At 39.4% G+C, this 20,212-nt stretch overlaps 1 protein-coding gene, 1 long non-coding RNA gene and 1 other non-coding gene across 5 annotated transcripts in view; 1 reads left to right on the top strand and 2 right to left on the bottom strand.

The window, feature by feature from the left end:
* Positions 1–5,947, bottom strand: part of LOC141415410 (uncharacterized) — a 29,682-nt gene extending 23,735 nt beyond the window's left edge. The window contains exon 1 of the long non-coding RNA XR_012440389.1: positions 5,813–5,947. This is a non-coding gene — a long non-coding RNA (uncharacterized lncRNA). The remainder of the gene's footprint in view (positions 1–5,812) is intronic.
* On the bottom strand, positions 1,755–1,863 carry LOC141415942 (U6 spliceosomal RNA). The gene has a single exon (XR_012440887.1). It is a non-coding gene; the product is annotated as a U6 spliceosomal RNA (small nuclear RNA).
* Positions 5,948–5,991: 44 nt separating the features above from the next.
* The window catches only part of Ubap1 (ubiquitin associated protein 1), a 49,244-nt gene continuing 35,023 nt past the window's right edge, over positions 5,992–20,212 (top strand). For 2 of the 3 annotated variants that reach the window (XM_020163839.2, XM_020163837.2), the window contains exon 1: positions 5,992–6,204. Coding sequence is in view for 1 of the 3 variants with exons in the window: in XM_074051594.1 (XP_073907695.1) it covers positions 6,642–6,678 (37 nt within the window). In the remaining 2 variants the exon portion in view is untranslated. Of the gene's footprint in view, positions 6,205–6,302; positions 6,679–20,212 lie in introns of those variants that run through there. The other variant, XM_074051594.1, reaches the window with a different exon arrangement.

Here is a 20,212-nt window from a genome sequence, read left to right as displayed (position 1 = left end):
ATTCACAGACTTCTATAACATTCTTATTTATTATTATTATTATTATTATTATTATTATTATTATTTTAGTGGTACTGGGCAGGTACTCTATCGTTTGAACTTCTCCCCCAGTCCCACTTTACTACTTGAGCCAAATCTCCAGTCCATTTTGCTCTGGTTATTTTAGAGAATAACCAGAATTATTTTCTAGGGCTGATCTCAAATGGCAATCTTTCTGATCACCTCCAAATAGCTAGGATTATAGGCAGGAGCCATCAGCATCCAGCTCCATGTGCTCACATTTAATTGTGTATACTGACACTTCACCAACTTTGGGTAAAGAAGTCTTTTAGATCTTAGGCACCAGAAGAAAACACCTGGAACTCACTCTGATAGGAGACCCAAAGCAAACTATAAACACTGTCTCTCAATTTTTCTTCCCAAAGGAGCCTTTCTAAATTTCTAAGAGTTTTCTTTGCCAACTCCTGGTCACAATGGCTCCTGAAGCAAATGAAACCATGGAGTTCTCTCGTGATGTGCTGGGCTAAGGGCTGGGCTCCCAGAACTTCCTGATGCCCTGGGGACATCTCCATAGGATGCATCCACTCTCCCTCCATAGGTGCCAGTCTCTTTCTTCTGGAGCAAGGCAGCCATATACAGTGTGTACTTTGTGCTCTGCACGAAAATGCTCGACAGAGAGGTCCAACAGGTCTGTAATCCAGATGCACACAGCTTGCCAAGCTGCATACCCTGGCACTATATCCACTCAGAGATGGCTTTTCAGGTGCTTTTCAGACTAATAGCCTTGTCCTAGAGCTCACTGAGATTTAATTCAGGACTGGGGTTTGAACTCAGGGCCTCATGCTTGCTAGAAAGTTGCTCTACCACTTGAGCCATGCCCCCAGTCCTTATTGTTCTAGTTATTTTGGGGATAGGATCTCACATTTTTATGTGGGCATTCCTGGGTCTTGATCCTCTGGAATGACAGGTGTGCACCACCATGTCCAGCTCTAGGTTTAGATGGGGGTCTTGCTAACTTTTTACCTGGGCTTTGTTTGCTTTTTGTTATGATGATGAATACCTAAGAGAAACAGTTTAAAGGTATGAAGGGTTTTTTTGACTCATGGTTTAGTCTATAGTTGACTTGCTCTATGTTTCTGGGTCTGTGGCAGAAGGATGCGGTAGCTAGAGATGCTTACCTCATGGCACCCAGGAAGCAGAGAGAGTATAACTGTGTTCGTGGGATTCTTTCTTCTCTTTTTATTCCATCCAGGTACCCAGCTTAGGGGATGGTGCAGCCCACAGGACAGGTCTTCCCCTCTCAGTTAGTCATTTCTGGAAACATCCCTATAGGCATATCTTTCAATCCAATCTAGTTGACAATCAAGATTGACTATCCCATAGCCTTTGGCCCTCAGGACTTACACCAGTGGCCCCACTGGGTACCTTCTTTGGGTACTCAGACTTTCAGCCTCTGCTTCCCTGGTTCTGAGGCCTTTAGACTTGGACTGAGCCACAAGACTGGCATCACAGGGTCTCCAGCCTACAGATGGCCTGCAGAGGGAATTCTTAGCTACCATAATTGTGTGAACTGATACCTCTCATAAGGACCCTCTCATATGTCTATATACATATCCTGTCTGTCTGGAGAATCCTAATACATACAAATTCTTTCCACTCTGTGCTTGAAAACAATTCTTATTCTTTTAATATTTTAGAGTATGTTTTGAGTTTATATAATTATCCTTTTAGTATGTGAAATCATCTTTATCCATTCATGTATCAGAATAATTGTGAATTTGCATGTCATCCTTGCACTGGGGCATGCTAATCTCTGTATCATTCTAGTTTTAGTGTATGTGCTATCAAAGCTGAAATGAGCACTAGAATAACTGCATCTTCACATGATGGTCAACATATAGGGTTTTTTTTGGTGGTACTTGGATTTAATTTCAGGGCCCACACCTTGAGCCACTCCACCAGCACTTTTTTGTGAAGGTTTTTTTTTTGAGATAGGGTCTCATGAACTATTTGCCTGGGCTGGCTTCAAATTGTGATCCTCCTGCTCTCTACCTCCTGAGTAGCTAGGATGACAGGTGTGAGCCACAAGTGCCCAGCCATATAGGTCTTAATATTGGAAAGAACTCAGAATGTGAGTTCTTCATTGTAGCTATGAGCTTTTAGGGAAGGGTACAAGGTTTAAGCCTGATTTTTAAGGTTCTAAGGATTCATCCTGACTTTTCTCTTGATTTTCCCAGAATAAAAGATGCCTTTGTTAAGGATGCCAGTGACTTTATTTGTAGTTTCAGAATTGTTAAACCCAAGCCAAGCCTTCTCCCCCTTCCCTCCTAATTTCTCCAATCTGCTCTACTATACATAATCTTTGTTCTACTTGCAGATTCTGAATTTTCCTAGACCTTTCCTACATTAATGCCTTTGTTTAGACTACTTTGGGAGCTCTAAATTCTACCTGTCCCTTAAGCCTAAATTCAATGCTTCAACTCTCCATGAAGTCTTCCTTGATTTCTCAAGTCCACCTGAACTCCCTCTCCTCTCTTACTTGTCAGGCATGAAATGTACTACCTAGGAGCTCAGGTGATTTTCTGACAGATACCAACATCATCTATACACCTGTCTGATTCCTTCACTGAACCTCCTTGAGAGCACCTTGCAGACTCAATGCTAGATGGCTAAATGAACAAGATTGTAGAGATGATTGTTTTCCCTGACTCTTTTCTTAGACATCTCAAATGTCCACTATATGCAGTGAGAGAGAATGAAGGGAAAAAGAGGCAAAGGAACAAGGTGGTGTCCCTTGTTCACTCCCTTGGAGTGCTGTTGCAGGCCATCAAATGTATGGGGCACTGTCTGGTTAAGCTAGGATGGAGATAGGGCAGGAGCATCAGAGGACTGGTTATTTAACCTTTTCTGACCTTAGGTGAGTCGCGATTGGATTCAAATCATGTAATTTTCTTCTTATAGAAGTCTTCACGGCTCATTTCTTTCTTCTTTTGTTCTGTCTCTGTTTTTGTTTTTCTCTCTTTCAATATAGATGTATATCCCCAGCTGGCCTGAAACTTACTACATAGTCCAAGCTGGCCCTAAACTTGCAATTCTGCTCAGTCTCCTAAGTGCTGGGATTACAGATGTGTACTAACACTTGACGTTAATGGCTCATTTCTTTGCTTCCTTCAGGTCTTCTTAGATGTCACTTTTCAGTGAAGTTTCCTTTCCCACTTTCTAATTTTTTTTTTTGTGGTACTGGAGTTTGAACTTAGGGCTTTGTGCCTGCTAAGCAGACACTTTACCACTTAAGCCACTCCACCAGCCTTATTTTGTGTTGGGTATTTTTAAGATAGGGTCTCACAAACTATTTGTCTAGGCTGGCTTTGAATCATGATCCTCCTGATCTCTGCTTCCTGAGTAGCTAGGATTACAGTTGTGAGCCATTGGTACCTGGCACCACTTTCTAAATTTTAACCGTGGATACTTTCTATCTCCTTTTCCCTGCTTTATTTCTTCTTAGCACTATCACCATTATCTATTAGTTATTTTCCTCTGGAATGTGAGCTCCATGAGAACAGTGATTTTTTTTTAGTTTATTTATTTTTAATATTCTGCTGTACCCCCAGTGCTAAGAATAGTGCCTGGTATTTGTTGAATAACAAATATTTGTTGAAAGATTTGAGCAAAAAGTCTATTTGTTTAAGAAGTACCAATATATGGGTATACTTTACCTCTTTCCTCCATTTTTTCCTTGACATTTCTCCAGAAATTTTTTTTTTTTTTTGGTGGGACTGGGGTTGGAACTCAGGGCTTCATGCTTGCAAAGAAGGGACTCTACCGCTTGAGTTATACTTCCAGCAGATTTATACTCTGGTTATTTTGGAGATGGGGTTTCATGAACTATTTGCCTGGGTTGGTCCCAAACTTTGATCCTTCCAAACTTAGCCTCCCAAGTAGCTAAGATTACAGACAAGAGTCACCGCCTTTTTTTTTTTTTTTTTTGGCGGCTCTGGGGTTTGAACTCAGGGCCTCATGCTTGCTAAGCAGGCATTCTAACCACTTGAGCCACTCCGCCAGCCTTTTTTTTTTTTTTTTGCACTCAGGGCTTTATAGTTGCTAAGCAGGTGCTCTTGAACCATGTCTCCAGCCTTTTTGCTCTGATTATTTTGTAGACAGGATCTTGCTTTTTGCCCAGGTCAGCCTGGACTGAGATCCTCTTATTTTATCTAGTGAAATCACACCCAGCTTTTATTCTGTTGAGATGGGAGTCTCATAAACTTTTTCACCTGAGCTGGCTTGGAACCACAATCCTCCTCATCTCAGCCTAGCAAGTAGCTTGGATTACTGGTGTGAGCCATTGGCACTTGGCTGACATCATCTTAATCTCAGTTTGGCCAGCTGAACTCATGTCCCCTTAGTTAAGCATGGGCTCTATGACTGAGCTATATCCCAGCCCCAAGGTAATTCTTGTTTCTGTTAATGAGACTTCTAAGAGCGGGACAAGGTCACACATGCCTTTAATTTTAGCACTCACGAGGCTGAGGCAGGAGATTGCAAGTTCAAGAGCAGCCTGGGCTACTACATAGGGAGAACCTGTCAGAGAGAAGAGAGCTCCTATATTGCAGAGCTCTAAATCTAGTTGAGTCTATTTCCTAAATTTTGTTTCAGTTCATTCCCTAGTCTTCATTATTCATTGCTTCTGCTTTAGTCAGGTGTGAATCTTATTTTTTTGGCGGTACTGGGGTTTGAACTCAGGTCCTCAGGTGCTCTACTACTTGAGCCACTCTGCCAGCCTTTTTTATTTTTTTGTGGTGGGTATTTTCAAGATAGGGTCTCTAGAACTCTTTGCTCAGGCTGGCTTTGAACTTGAACTGCCCCTGATCTCTGCCTCTTGAGTAGCTAGAATTACAGTTGTGAGCCACCAGCACCTGGCTGGTGTGAATCTTTTACTCAATGTAGAAGTCTAATGTGTAATCACCATCCACTTATTCACTGCTACCATTTTGATTTTCATGATGAAGAGCTTTGCTCAGCTTACTGTTCTCTTCACAAACTCGTGGCTGTTGATTACATGCAGAACTAAGGCAAATAATTCATAATTGTCAACCAGTTCACTTTGAACCCCCCCTTTCTGTAATGCTACATCCAGAGTTAAAGCTGCCACATCCTTCAAAGTACCAATGTTAACTCCTTTGTTACTTAAGTTCCCGAAAGAAAACAGGGCTGGAGAAGAACACATGGTAGTGTACACATGCTATATGTACCTACAGTAGAGATGTACATCTTTTCTAATACCTTAAGCAGAATTAAAATTTTCCAAAGTACTAGATGAGAGCTGGAGATGCAGCTTGCCTAGCATGCAAGAGGCCCTTGATTTGATCTCCAGCACTTGTCACACCATTTATTACTTTTTCTAGAGTTAACTGTTTATTCTTCTATTTCTCCCATTAAGAATTTGTTTTAAATTTTGTTTTTCGCTTTGATTACGAATTTTTGAGAACAAAGATTCATCTAATTCAGTTATAAGTCCTCCATTGCACCTAATTCCAGCAGACGGAAATCAAACCTTGGTATTGGATTATCTGGCTTAAACGTGTTCAATGTCAAAATTGCAGAGATATTTAGAAGTTACCTTTCAACCTATTCATTTGTAAATGTGGAAGTGAGGGCTAGAGAGGGTATGACTTTGTTATTAGGTCGCTATCCGCGGAACAGAAGTTAGCCGTACCAATTTCCATCTAGAACCCACTGCTGAGTCTCTGTGTCCTTTCGCGATCCAAGATTGTTGGGTTTCCTGCTTTGGCCCGTCTCTAACTCTTAACCTTACTCTCTTAGTGAGTCTCTCTTCCTTCCCCTTGGATTGACAGGGTTCCCATTTCGATAGCAGTGCTGTAGGTTGCAAGACCTGCTCAGCTGTGGAAGAGGGATTAGTTATGTCACCGTCGGCTCCTCCCATTGGTCCGGGCGGGTGGAGCGCGGCGCCATGACGTCAGACGCCCAAGGGGGCGGAGCGGTGAGGGAAGGAGGAGGGAAGTAGGACTTCAACATGGCGGCTGTAGTACTGGCGGTGGCTACGGTGACGGCCTGGCCCGGGGTGGGTAGAGTTGGGAGAGGTGGCGTTCGCTTTCCCTAGGGGCATTGGGATTTCAGCGGGGACCGAGCCTGGGAGGCCGGCCGGCGCCAGCACCTTTCAGCTTTTGGGACAACAGCGGTGTTCAGGTAGGGGGGCCTCTCTTTGAGGGAGGAGGAGGAAGAGGGGCGGAGTTGGGGGAAGGGGCCGATACCAGGAGACTGGAGGTGAGAACCCCGGAAAGGGGCTGAAGGCCCAGCGGGATGAGAGGAGCTCCTGTAGAGTAGTGGGAGGGAGAAGGGGTCAGCCAGACCGAGACCGATGCCTTGAGGATTCTGGGAAAAGGGTCAGAGTGACGGGACAGAGTTGAAGGGGCGGAGGGCAGATGGGATGCGGGAAAATGGATTGGGATTAAGAGGACTATTACCGAAGTAGGCGGTGGGCACACCTATCCTGCTGGAGTGTGGACTGGGTGGGAACTAGAGAATGTACAGGAGAAGAACCCGGGTTTTAGTGAAGAAGCTGAGTGCTGGGAGTTGAGGGCTAGCTTGGAATGTGAGGAGTACATTTAGTTCTCTCTGAGGCGATGAGATCAGGGAGAAAGGGAGGAGGCCAGTCTAGGGGTGAGTACTGTTTGGGGATATCTTTGCCATTGTTTGCTTTCCTTTTTTGTTTGTTTCCTGAGTGGAGATTTACCTAGACTGTCCGTCTGGGCCCCGGAAACAGCACCAAATCTTTCTCGTGAAACCAAGTTACAGTTCATTTATTTGAGCTGTATTAGTGATCTCTGATCTTTGTATTATTGCCCCATATAATTGTTTCCAGAATAGAATCTTAGAAGTGTGGTGGGGCACAAAAATAGATTTTATGTTAAACTGGAATAAAATATTGAGACTTTTTAGACACTTAGAAACCTGAAATACTGCAAAACCAGATTTGGTAATTTACTGATTCAGTATATGCTGTTGTAATCTCACATGTTAGTGCCTTATCTCTTTACTCAGTTCTTAGTATTTGAGAATTTAAATAGATATGATGCATGTTTTCTTTTTGAATTTTGTCAGATTTGATGGTGGGAAAAATAAGGTACTTAATTTTTAGTGATAGCTTCTTGTAGTTAATGTTCCAACTTAGTTAAACTGAAAGTTTCTGTATTATGTAGCAGAAGACAAGAAATGTCCAAAGTCTAAAAGATACACACTGTCTGCATTAACTTTTCTTAAGTAGAATTTTATAGATTAAGTTTTTGTTAGAAACAAAACTATTCCTTGTTACTTACTTATTGAATGCCTACCGTGTGTTTCATTAATGAGACATTGTATTATGGAAGTAGGAAATTAATGTTGCTCCCTAAAGGAATGAATGCAAAGGAAGCAAACTAAAGTATGTGAATATAAAAACTTTCTGATTTTTGTCTTTTTAGTATTTAAGACTCATTACCTATTATGACATATTTTATGTGTGTATCTGATTTTATTTTTAATTCTGATTTTGAAGAAGATAGGAACAGTATCCTGATAAATATGTATTAGGTCTGTAGACAGGTGTCATCAATGGGTGTCGGTGCCCATCCTTTGGCATAGTCACTTTATCATGTGTGTCTTTTATCCTCTTGACTATGATATTTCTTTCTTTCTTTGGCAGTCCTGGGGTTTGAACTCAGGGCTTCGTGCTTGCTAGGCAGATGCTCTACCACATGTGCCACACCTCTAGTGACTATGATATTTAGGGTCTCTGAAATTTAATTTGGTCATTTTTTGGATATTTTTCACAGTGTTATAGAATGCATTACTTATGAGTATAGATAGATACCAATATTATATTTTTTTGTTATTGTCAAGTGCATTAAGATTATTCCAATGTAGATCATTTGAAGCATAAATTTTTCCCATTTAGTCAGAAGAAAAAGATATTCATTCACCATTAATCAAGTGGCTTTACATAGTCTTAAGAAATGCTTATTTGCAACATTAAACTTTTTTTTTTTTGAGGTAGGGTGGGTTTCCCTGGCTTGGAACTTGTGCCTCAACTCCCAAGTGCTGGAATAAATAAGCTTTTTCTTAGGATCAGAAATAACTTGAGGTGGAAGAAGCTTAGCAGTCATCTTGAGTTTTGTTTCCCACACAATGTGGAAATCCCTGCTCCTATACTGCAAAGATGAGTGAAGATTTGTTCTCTTTTCCAGATTTCTTAAGGAAATACGATTTTTAAGAAATTTTTTTATAGGAAAAGTACTTTGTGTTAGACAAAGAAGGGAGTATTGCTTTTCAACCAGTAGTTTGCTGTTTCCTATAATATTGGGAAATAATTTGAGGGTAATTAGTGTTTTCCTGCGAATTGGGAGTTACAACTTCAGGCTTTAAAAATTTTATGTGAGGCCTGGGAGTGTGGCTCAAGTAGTAGAGTGCCTGTCTGGCAGCAGCAAGGCCCCGAGTGCAAAACCCAGATTGGAGGGGGGAGGTTAGTCAAGCCAGGAATAGAAATAGCAAACACGACATAATCTCACTTTGGGTAAGTAGGTAGGTTGGTTGTCATATGCATGCTTTTTTGTGTATTGAGGAAACAGGATCAGAAAGCGTAATTAAAGTTACAGCTTTAAAATGGCAGACTCTGAATTTGAATTCACACTTGTTCAGTGTGAACACTAATGCTCACATGGTCACAAGGCTGTTGCAATTGCTATGAATTATATCTACTAGTTTTAAAATAATGTCACTTAGAACTACTTGTTCTCACTGAAATAGTGTGATGGAATGAAAATTGTTCATTGAAATTTTAGTCACTTATGTCATCAGTATTCTGGAAGGAAATGAATACCTGAATATCTTGTATTTCACAAAATACATAGTAATATCTGGATAAGAGACTAAAAGTTTTCCTTTTTGTATTGCTGAGTCAAATTGGACTCATTTTTATATTGCTGGGTCAAATTGAATCGAGTTCATTAAGGACCAAAATTTGTATTTGGCAGTAATCTGCATGTGTTCTCAGAACTGGATTGGTCATTATCAGTTTCTTAATGCTTACAAAACACTTCCAGTGTTTGAGTCATTGAATTGGCTCATGCTAATTGTAAATCTTGTGGTTACTGAGTCAGGAGCCTACAATATGTGTTTTGGTGGTTTCACTTCCTCCCCCACGCTTGATATTATGGGAATTTTTTTTTGTGTGTGTGGCTCTAGGTTTTGAACTCAGGGCCTCATGCTTACTAGGCAGGTGCTCTTACTGCTTGAGCCATTCCACCAGCAAGAATTATAATTTTTTTTAAACTGATTTGGTAAGTTTAAAAAAGGTATCTGTTTCACAAAAGCCAATTTTGAAAAAAATAAGTATTAAATATTTTAATTAGTATTTCCTGAAGCTGACCATATTTTCATATGTTCATTGGCAATTTGTGCTTTTCTGAAGAGTGTATTTATTTTTTTGTTTCTCATGTCCTTATTTAGAGTTCATGATATATTTTGGACATCAGTTATTTTTTACTTTGTGGGTTGCAAATATTTTCTTTGAATTTACTACTTGTCTTTTTATCTCATGTCATTTGGTGAGAATAACTCATAATTATGTAACTGTAATGAACTGAATTTTTCAGTCTGCTATAGCTCATGCTTTTTTTTATCATATTTAGGAAATTCTTTGCTACCAGGCATACTATTTCATGCTCTTTTCTTCCTCCTCTCTCTTTTTTTTTTTTGTGGTGCTGGGAATTGAACCCAGAGCCCTGAGTATGTTAGGTAAGCACTATACCACTAAGCTACATTCCCAACCAGCATACTATTTTAATAAATACAGTAGTTTATCTGTGGTATCTGAGCTGACATTTAGCTACAATATCTGCTGGATTAGAAAGACAACATCAGTAGTTGCTTTACTGTTATTATTGGAGATATAATACTAGAGTTTTGTTAGTAGTATTTTTTTTGGTGGTACTGGGGTTTCAACTCAGGGTCTCAGGCTTGCTAGGCAGCTACTCCACCAGCCCTAAGAGAGTTTTAAAAGCAGCTTAATTGTATCTTATTCACAGGTTACATACATTTTCTAAGACTGATATACCAATAGATTTATGAATGAGGTGTGTATTTAAATTTATGAATGAGGTTTAACATTTAAATGTTAACAGTGCAGTTTGATGATAAGAGATCTTTCTTGTGTGGGCAGTATTAGATAGAATTGATAATCTGTCACTCAGTCTAAGCTATTACCCAAATGTAATACTAAAATGTATTCAGAAAGATCTTTTTGATGTCTTTTTTTCCAGTGTTGGGCTTTAGCAAGAATAATTGTGTAGGGTTACTGTAGAAACATCTTGGAAGATTTTTTTCACCCCCAGTACCTGGGAATCAGATCCAGGGCATTGTACATGCTAGGCAAGCCCTCTTCCACTGAGCTGCATTTCAACCCCCCCCTACCCCCCAAGTAAACCTTATCACAAGTTATATCAGTTAGTAAATTTTTTTATCATATTATTGTGTGCTGGGGATACATTGTGACATTTATAAAATAGCTTACATCATTATATCTTTTTTTTTTTTTTTGCGGTACTGGGGCTTGAACTCAGGGCCTTCACGTTGAGCCACTCCACCAGCCCTATTTTCGTGTAGAGTTTTTTTGAGGTAGGGTGTCTTGGCACCATTTGCCTGGGCTGGCTTCAAACCTCGATCCTCCTGATCTCTGCCTTCTGAGTAGCTAGGATTATAGGTGTGAGCCACTGGTATCTGGTGCTTACATTGTTTCTTAAATCCATCTCATCCATTATTCTCCTCAATTTTTTTTATGGTCCAGGCTGGCCTGGTCATAAAGCAAGACCCTACCTCAAAAATAACCAAATCAAGCCAGGTGCTGGTGGCTCTTGTCTGTAATCCTAGCTGTTTGGGAGGCTGAGATTCAAAGAATCAAGGTTTGAGTTCAGCCTAGGCAAATAGTTCTTGAGATAGCACCTCCAAGATGACCAGAGCAAAATAGACTGATGGAGGTGTGGCTCAAGCTGTAGAATGCCTGCTTTGCAAGTGTGAAGTCCTGAGTTCAAAACCCAGTCCCACCAAAAAAAAAAAAAAAAAAACCCTGGAAAATAACCAAAGCAAAAATGGGCTGGGGATGTGGCTCAAGTGCTAGAGCACTGAGATTATACTCCAGTACAACAACAACAGCAACAACAACAACAACAAAAGAGGCCTAGTGAGAGGTGATTGGGTCATTGGGGGAAGGGATTAAGTAGTTCTCATGGGATCCCAGTTTCCCTAAGATGTATAATTTTATTTTGCTTGTATATTCTCTTGTGTAATTTTTTGGGGATTATATTTTTTTCCCACTCCACCCACCTTGGGGATTATACTTAACGTCCTAAATTTTTCTTTCTTTGTTCTTTTTTCCCTTCCCTCCCCTCTCCTCCATTTCCTTTCTTTTTTTTCTTTTTGTTGTACTGGGCTTTACACTTGCAAAGCAGCACTCTTTTGCTTAAACTACACTTCCAGCCCAGTTTTTTTCTGGCCATTTCGGAGATAGTGTTCCAAGAACTGTTTTCCTGGGCTGGTCTCCAACTGCCGTCCTCTTATTCTCAGCCTCCTAAGTAGCTAGAATTAACAGGTGTGAGCTACTGGCACCTGGCTACCTCCTAAAATTTTTTTTTTTTTTTTTTTTTGCGGCACTGGGGTTTGAATTCAGGGCCTTATCATGCTTGGTAAGCGCTTAACTCACTTCACCAGTTTTTTTTTTATGATGGGTTATTTTGAGATAGGGTCTCACAAACTATTTGAGGGGGATGGCTTCCAACCGCGATCCTCCTGAGTAGTTAGGATTACAGGAATGAGCCACCGGTGCCTGGCTTTAAATTTTTGTTAATGTAGTTTAAATTGATGCTGAATGAACTTCAGTGCCATACAAAACACTGCCCTTTTTTTTTTTCTTTTTTAAGGAGAAAACAAAGATTAAAAGGGAGATAATGGTGGGTCACAAAGGGGCATAGGGTCAAAAACACTGCTTTTATGTAGTCCATCCTATACCATTTTCAAGTTTGTTGTTACAAATTAGAGCTTTATAAACTGTGTGTCCAATAATATAGCCTTATAAATATTTTTGTGCATTTCCTTTTTAAGTTGTATGATATGAAAAGTGCAATTGCAAACCAAAAATTAATGCTCTCATATTTGACAATGACTATGTTTTTTTTTTTTTTCCCTTTTCCCTGGTTTCAGAGATTGAACCCAGGGCTTTGCACATTCTAGACAAACACTATGCTACTAAGCCACATGCCCAGCCCATAGCAGTTTACTTTTTTTTTGGTTGGTACTGGGATTTGATCTCAGGACTTCTGGCTTGCATCACAAGTGTTCTACTGCTTGAGCCACTCCTCCAACCCTTTTTTGTGTTGGGTATTTTCAAGGTAGGGTCTTGTGAACTATTTGCCTAGGCTGACTTTGAACCTTGATCCTCCTGATCTCTGCCTTCCAAGTAGCTATGATTATAGGCATGAGCCATCAGCGCCTTGCTTTACTGTAGTTTTGATATGCATTTGCCTGATGGTTAGTGATACTGAACACTTTTTCATATATCTGTTGGTCACTTGCCACTTGTATATCTGCTTTTGAGAAATATCTGTTTAGGTCTTTACGCCATTTTTATAAACTAGGTTTATTTAATATTATTATTTTGCTGTTGAGTTGTATTAGTTCTGAATATTAACCCCTTATCAGGTGTATGGTTTGCACATTACCTTTTCTCATTTCATAAGTTGTTTCATTTTATTGTTTCCTTTTCTGTGTAGAAACTTTTTAGTTTGGTGCAGTTTCATTTCTTACTTACTCATTTTTGGTAGTGCTGGGAATTGAACCCCCCCCTTTTTTTTTTTTTAGTTGTTATATCGTAAAATTCCTTGCAGTGAAAGTCAAAGAGATTTTCAAGTCTTACATATTAAGTCTATAATCTAGTTCAAGTTAATTTTTGTGAGTGGTGTAAGATAAGAGTCCAATTTCATTCTTCTTAATAGGTATATAAATGCTTACACACACACACACACACACACACACACACACACACTTTTTTTTTTTTTTTGGGTGGTACTGAGGTTTGCACTCAGGGACTTGAGCTTGCTAGGCAGGTACTCTACCACTTGAGCCATGCCCCCTGCTCTGTGGTTTTTTTTTTTTTGTTTTTTTTGTTTTTTTTGAGACAAGTCCTTGCTATGTAGCTAGGCTGGCCTCCAACTCAGTATCTAGCTTACGCTGGCCTCAAACTGTTGATCCTCTTGGCTCAGCCTTCTGAGTGCTGGTATTACAGGTGTGCAGCGCCATGTCCATTGTTATTTAATATTTTGTAGTCAAAATTATACACTCATGGCCTGTCACTCCAGTTTTATTTTTTTTGGCAGCACTGGGATTTGAACTCAGGGCCTCATGCTTGCTAGGCAGGTGCTTTTACCGCTTAAGCCACTCTATCAACTACATTCACGGCCTATAAAGTTTCTGCTGAGAAATCCACTTACAGTCTTACAGAGACTCTCCTCTTCTCTCCTCCCCTCCCTTCCTGGTCTTGCTATGTAGTCCAGCCTTTTGATTCTGTGCTTCCCAAGTGCTGAGATTATAGATGTGCCCCACCACATTTTTTTTTTCATTTTTCTTTTATTATTCATATGTGCATACAAGGCTTGGTTCATTTCTCCCCCCTGCCCCCACCCCCTCCCTTACCACCCACTCCGCCCCCTCCTTCTCCCCCCCACCAATACCCAGCAGAAACTATTTTGCTCCACCACATTTCTTTAGGTAGATGTTCTACTTAATCATTTGTTCTTTTAGACTCCCATAATGTACATACTGTTTTGCTTTATGGTATCCTGTAAGTTCTGTAGGCTTTCTGCATTCTTTTTTATGCTTTTTCTGAATGTTTTAGTTTTGGTCCTGAACCTAGAACCTTACGCATGCTAAATGTATCTTCTACCACTGAGCCACACCCCCAACCCCTTATGCTTTTTTCTTTTTGCTCCTCTGTATAATTTTAAATACTATGTGTCTAGTTTACTGATTTTTCTGCTTGATGGAGTCTTCTCTTGAAGTGCTCATCAGTTTAGTATTATGTTCTCTTCTCGTCTGTTTTTTTTTTTTGTTGTTGTTGTTACTGGGATTTGAACTCAGGGCCTCATGCTTGCTAGGCAGACACTGTCCCTTGAGCTACTCCACCAGCCAGATATTATATTCTTTATCTCCAGGGTTTCTGTTTTGTTATTTCTATTTCTTTGTTGAATTTATTATTTTGTTCATGTATTACCTTCCTAATGTTTAGTTGTCTCTTTGTGCTTTCTTGTAGTTCAGTAAACTACTTTAAGGTGATTGTTCTGAATTCTTTGTCAGTTAATAGTTTTATGGTTTTTAAAGTTTACTTTTAAGCTGGTATATAAAAATACAAATATTTATGGGTACCATGCTGATGGTTCAGTGGATGTATACATTGTGTGATGTTTACTTTTTTATTTTTTCTAGCATATATTAATAGTACAAGGACTTTTCATTTTGATGCCATAGATGCATACAGTGTAGTTTGAAGAAGTTCACCTCCTCTGTTATATTCCCTTAACCCCTTCCCTCCTTTTTCCTCTTTTCAGTGTTTAGTGGATTTCATTATTCTATCTTCACATATATGTGTGTGTGTAACATACTTCATCCCCAGTAACCTCTTATTCGCCCTACCTCCTCCTACTTATTCCCCTGAGATAGTCCCTCTTTTACACTTAAGCCCATTATCATCTTAATGATAATCATAATAATATTATCATTTTAGGTCTGGATTCCTCATGTGAGTAAAAAACCTGTGATATTTGTATGTAATTTTTTTTTAAAGTGGTACTGGAGTTTGAACTCAGGGCTTCGCTCTACTACTTGAGCTACTCTGCCAGCCCTGTGTGTAATGTTTTAAATCAAGTTTAACTTATCTACTCAAAGATTTTATCTATATGTCTATCTATTTATTTATTGATTTATTTATTTATAGAGACAAGGTTCTTATGTATCCCAGGCTTACCTTGAAATCGATCCTCTTTCCTCAGCCTCCCATGCGCTGGTATTACAGACATAGGATACCACACCCAGCTCATCTGTCATTTCTTTATGGTGAATATGTTCAAAATTTGAGCCTGACATGGTGGCTCATGCCTATAATCCCAGTTACTTGGGAGGCAGAAATTAGACTCAAGGCCAGACTGGGAAAAAAGTTAGCAAGACCTCCATCTCAATAGGCCTGTCAACAGTGGCACACACCTGTGGTCCCAGATACTTGAATGGCCATAGGTAGGAGAATTGCAGTCTGAGGACAGCCCTAGGCAAAAATGTGAGACCTTGCCTGAAAAATAACTAAAGTAAAAACGGCTTGTGGTGTGGCTTAAGCAGTAGGGTCCCTTTCTAGCAAGTTTAAGGCCCTGAGTTCAAAACGCTTGTACTGCCAAGTTAAAAAAAAAAAGACATTTAAAATCCTTCTTCTAGCTATTTGAAATAATAGTTTTCTGTTTATTAAAGGGTTGGTTTTGGAGGTTTACTAGTTTCCTTTGGTGATGTCACATTTCCCTACTTCTTCATGATTATTTATCATCATGTTGGTTTCCATGCATTTGTGGCTGTGGTCATCTCTATTGTCTTTACAGGTTCATTTCTCTAGGTTAGCCAACCTTGGGGTTCTGGACAGCCCAGCTGTTAATGACTGTGGGCAGGCAGGGCTTGCTCCTGCAATCTGGTTGAATACAGTTACTAACTGTACTTTGAGGTTGGGTGGAGCTGTAGGGTCTGAGGTCAATTGGAGTATTGACTGGGCTTCTCATTCAGGCGGGGCTACTGGCTGTACTCTTATTGAGGAGGCCTGTAAGCTGGGCTCCATAATCATGTGGGCTGCATATTTGCCCTCCCATTGGGTGGGGTCACTGACTGCAATGTCTTCCTGGTTGGGGCTGTTGGTAATGTGCACAGTTGGGTGGGGTTGCTGTCTGACTACCTGTTTGGTGGGATTTAGTTTGAACTGTGTGAGTGGGAGGCTGTAATCCACAGTCTGATATGATTACATGATGCTCCAAAAGTTTTGGATTTGGAGAATTTTGGATTTTCTGTTTAGGAATGCTGAATTGTTAAAGTCAATCCAAATATCCCCAAATCCCAAGAAGTCAGAAATCTGAAACACTTTTGGTTCCAAGCATTACAGAAAAGGAATATTCAGCCTGTGCCATGGTCCAGTTGTCAAAACTAAGCAACATTGGTGCATTAGTACTAACTAAACTCTAGACTTTATTTGGATTTCTCCAGTTTTTATACCAGTGTCCTTTTTCTGTTTCAAGGTTCGATTTAGGACAACTAAATTGTGTTTAGTTGTCATGTCTCCTTAGATTCTGCTGGTCTCTGATGGTGTCTTAGTCTCATTTGTTATAATTTAAAACTTTTGGGGAAAATTGGCCAGGTATTTTGTAGAATGGGCCTCAATTTTGGCTTATCTTATGTTTTCTTCAATTAGACTGGAGTTGTGAATTTTGGGGAAAAATACCCAGAGGTGAAGCTCCTTTCTCATATCATATTAGTTGTTACATGGTATCTATATGTACTTGTATATTTATTTTAGAATTTGGGTTAAAATCCTGTTCTACTTTGTTTCTCAGGTTCTTTTATTTTTGACCTTTGGGAGCTCTTTGAGATTGGCACTAGCCTAATCAGCTGTTTCCCTATCAGTTTGATCTTGATTGCTTTATATTTTAGTGGCAGACTTCATTTCTGGTGTGATAACTTAAGTGTTTTTTTTTATTTTTGTGGCCCTGGGGCTTGAATTCAGGTCCTAAGCCTTGAGCCACTCTGCCAGACCTTTCTTTTGTTACAGTTTTTTTTTTGAGATGGAGTCTCAAGAACCATTTGCCTGTGCATGCTTCAACTGCAATCCTCCTGTTCTCTGCCTTCTGAGTAGTTAGGATTATAGGCGTGAGTCACCAGTGCGCGGCAATGGAGACCATTCTTTTCTTACATGATTGTTGAGGAGGATCAGATGAGATGAGATGTTTAAGAGCCCCTTGAAATTTTGTTTTTGGCTGTATTGGTGTATGAACTCAGGGCCTCATACTTGTTAGGCAGGCGCATTACAACTTGAGCCACTCCACCAACCCCTAGTACTTTGTTTTTGAGATAGTGTTTCCATACTTTGCTGGACTACCTGGGATTGCAGTTATATACCACTGTGCCTGACTTTATATTTTAAATGTTACTTACTTTTGCTTAATTGAGACCTTATAAAAATGTTAAACTACATATAGTGTTAGATGACATTTTGAGACAGGGTCTTGATGAACTCTTTTTTGTGGTACTGGAGTTTGAAGTCAGGGCCTCACACTTGCTAGGTAAGTTCATCTTCCATCCCCCTCCACTTTCCCCCGTCACACTTGCTAGGCAGACACTCCACCTCTTGAGCCATTCCACTAGCTCATTAGTTATTTTTTGAGTAGGGTCTTGAGTTTTTGCTCAGGACAGCTTGGACCAAAATCCTCCTATTCAAGCCTCCCTTATAGCTGGGATGGCAGGCATGTGCCACCACGCTCAGCCTTATTGGTTGAAATGGGATCTCACTAACTTTTTGCCTTGGCTGGCCTGGAACCTTGATCTTTTTCTGTCTCTGCCTTCTGAGTTTTTGGGATTATAGGTGTGAACCACCTCTACTGGCTGGCCTTGAACTCTTGATCTTCCTGCCTTGAGTGCTAGGATTATAATGTTTAAACACCATGCCTAACTAGGGTGATATTTTTGTTTTATTTTATTTTATATTTGCAGTACTGGGTATTGAACTCAGGATTTCATGCTTGCTAGGCACAGGTGTTCTGCTGAGCCACACATCCAACTAAAAATGGATTTTTTTTTTTGATACGGGGGTTTGAACTCAGGGCCTTGTACTTGATAGGTAGGTGTCCTACCACTTGAGCCACACTTCTAGCCCAATTTTGCTTTTTTTAAACTCAGCATTGTTTTTAAGATTAGTCTATTTCGTTTTTTATAGCTGTAGTTCATTCATTTTAATTTCTTTATAATAATTCATTGTATGAATACACCATGACGTGTTTATGAAGGGACAGATTGTATCCACCCTTTTCTTCCTTTTGTTTTAAATTAAGGGAAAGCATAGTTTTTATATTTATTTCAAATGTAACATGCGATTAATTTAAGATTATTAATATAGAATATATCAGGCAAGATTGATGGATATGAGTATCAAAGCACTTGTAAAGCTTTTAAGGGAATGTATATTGATAAAATAATCAAAGAAATGAAGTGAGACAATAGAGAAATAAACAATGTGGTCATTAATGACAGTCTTCAGATCATATCAGCCTATAAAGTTAATAGTTATATATGTAACTTTTTACTTTTACCTTTACAGACAATGTTACTATGGACATCCTTGTGAATGTTTCCTGGCTTACATGTTCAAGAGTTTCTTTAATATTTAGGGTAGGGGATATCTAGATGTTCAGTTTTATAAGATGATGCTAGTAACTTTCCAAAGTGCTTGTAAATCTGATTTTTAACCTGTCAGTGAGAAAAGATTTGACCTCAAAAATAAGTGTTTGCCAAGCATGCAAAAGGCCCTGAGTTTGATCCCTGCATTGAAAAACAAAAACTAAAGCATGCTTTTCACTTTTTGCTGACTTTGGTTTTCCCTAGTTCTTTGTAGCTTTTTGTTACCAAATGAACCATCAGTATGAACAAATGCCAATAGAAGTGATTTGTTCTGGAAAATGAGAAAGACATGACTGTTTGGGAAAATTGACATGACTGGGGTCATTGGATTAGTATTGAATTAAGTGTTATTAAAACTAATCCAAGAGAGCCTGGTGTGGGTGGCTCATGCCTGTAATCCTAGCTATTTGGGAGGCTAAGATGGGGAGGATTGAGGTTCCAGGCCAGCCCAGACAAAAAAATTTGCAAGACCCCATCTTAATAGAAAAAAATCTGGGTCACTGTGATTCCAGTGACAGCAGAAAAGTTAAAACAAGAGAGTCTCTGTCCAGGTCAGCCTGGGCAAAAATTGAGACCCTATTTCTAAAATAACTGGAGCAAAAAGGACTGATGGTGTGTCTCAAGTGGTAGAGCTCCTGCCTACCAAGCATGAAGTCCTGAGTTCAAACTTCAGTACCAGTAAAAAATTAAAAATAATTAATGAGAAATAATAAAATTGTAGGATTGTATTTAGTTTTTGACATTGTCAATTCATGAGAATTTAATCAGCAATATAGCCTGTGACATTTATAATTGATTACATAGAGAAGTAGTTTTATAGTTGTGTTGGCATTAAATTAATACATTCAAATATTTGAGCACTCTTAGATGACATCTATATTAAGTTTTTTTTAATTGTAACTTGTAAACATTTTCATAAAATTAGTTTTTTCTGAATAGCTATTAATAGGGCATGTAATTCAATAGGAAGTCATGTTGGTGATGTCATGAAGTGTACTTAATATGAAGGATGATTGACTTTTTTTTTTTGGCTGCACTGGGGTTTGAACTCGGCTTCTGCTTGCTAGGCAGGGGTGCTCTTACTGCTTGTGCCGTTCTTCCAGCTCTATGTGAAGGATTATCAGGCATTACTTTTTTTTTTCCTTCTTTTCTTCAGGGCTGTGTTTATAACACAGGGCCTTGCATGGGTTAGGCAAGTGTTACCACTGAGCTATAGCTTCAGCCCACATTGAACATTTTGTTATGTTTCCTTTCACTTTATATATATATATATATATATATATATATATATATATGCATTTCAAAAATTACTGTTTCGTAAGCCTGTCTTGCATGTGTCAGGAGCCCTCCCTTTTTTTTTTTTTTTTTTTAAGGAGACGGAGTGGGAGTGGGGAGTCTTGATATTGTCACTAGGCTGGCTTTGAACTCGTAGGTTCAAGTGATCCTCTTGTCTCAGCCTCCTGAGTGGCTGGGACTGCAGAAATGTGCCACTGTGACCAACTAATTGGCTTGTATTATTGTTTTTTGTTTTTTTGTAGTGCTGGAGGTTGAACCCAGAACCTTGTGCATGCTAGCCAAGGGCTTTTCCACTGTGTCCTCAGCCCTGGTGAATGAAACAGGAATGAGTCTTATCCTTATGACAATTAAAGTCTAGTGATGAAGATAGACAATAAGTAGACAATTATAAACTGCAAAGTTATTT

The sequence above is a fragment of the Castor canadensis genome, chromosome 13, assembly GCF_047511655.1.
Source record: "Castor canadensis chromosome 13, mCasCan1.hap1v2, whole genome shotgun sequence".
Taxonomy (NCBI): Eukaryota; Metazoa; Chordata; class Mammalia; order Rodentia; family Castoridae; genus Castor; species Castor canadensis.
This window is presented reverse-complemented; position numbering and strand designations above follow the sequence as displayed.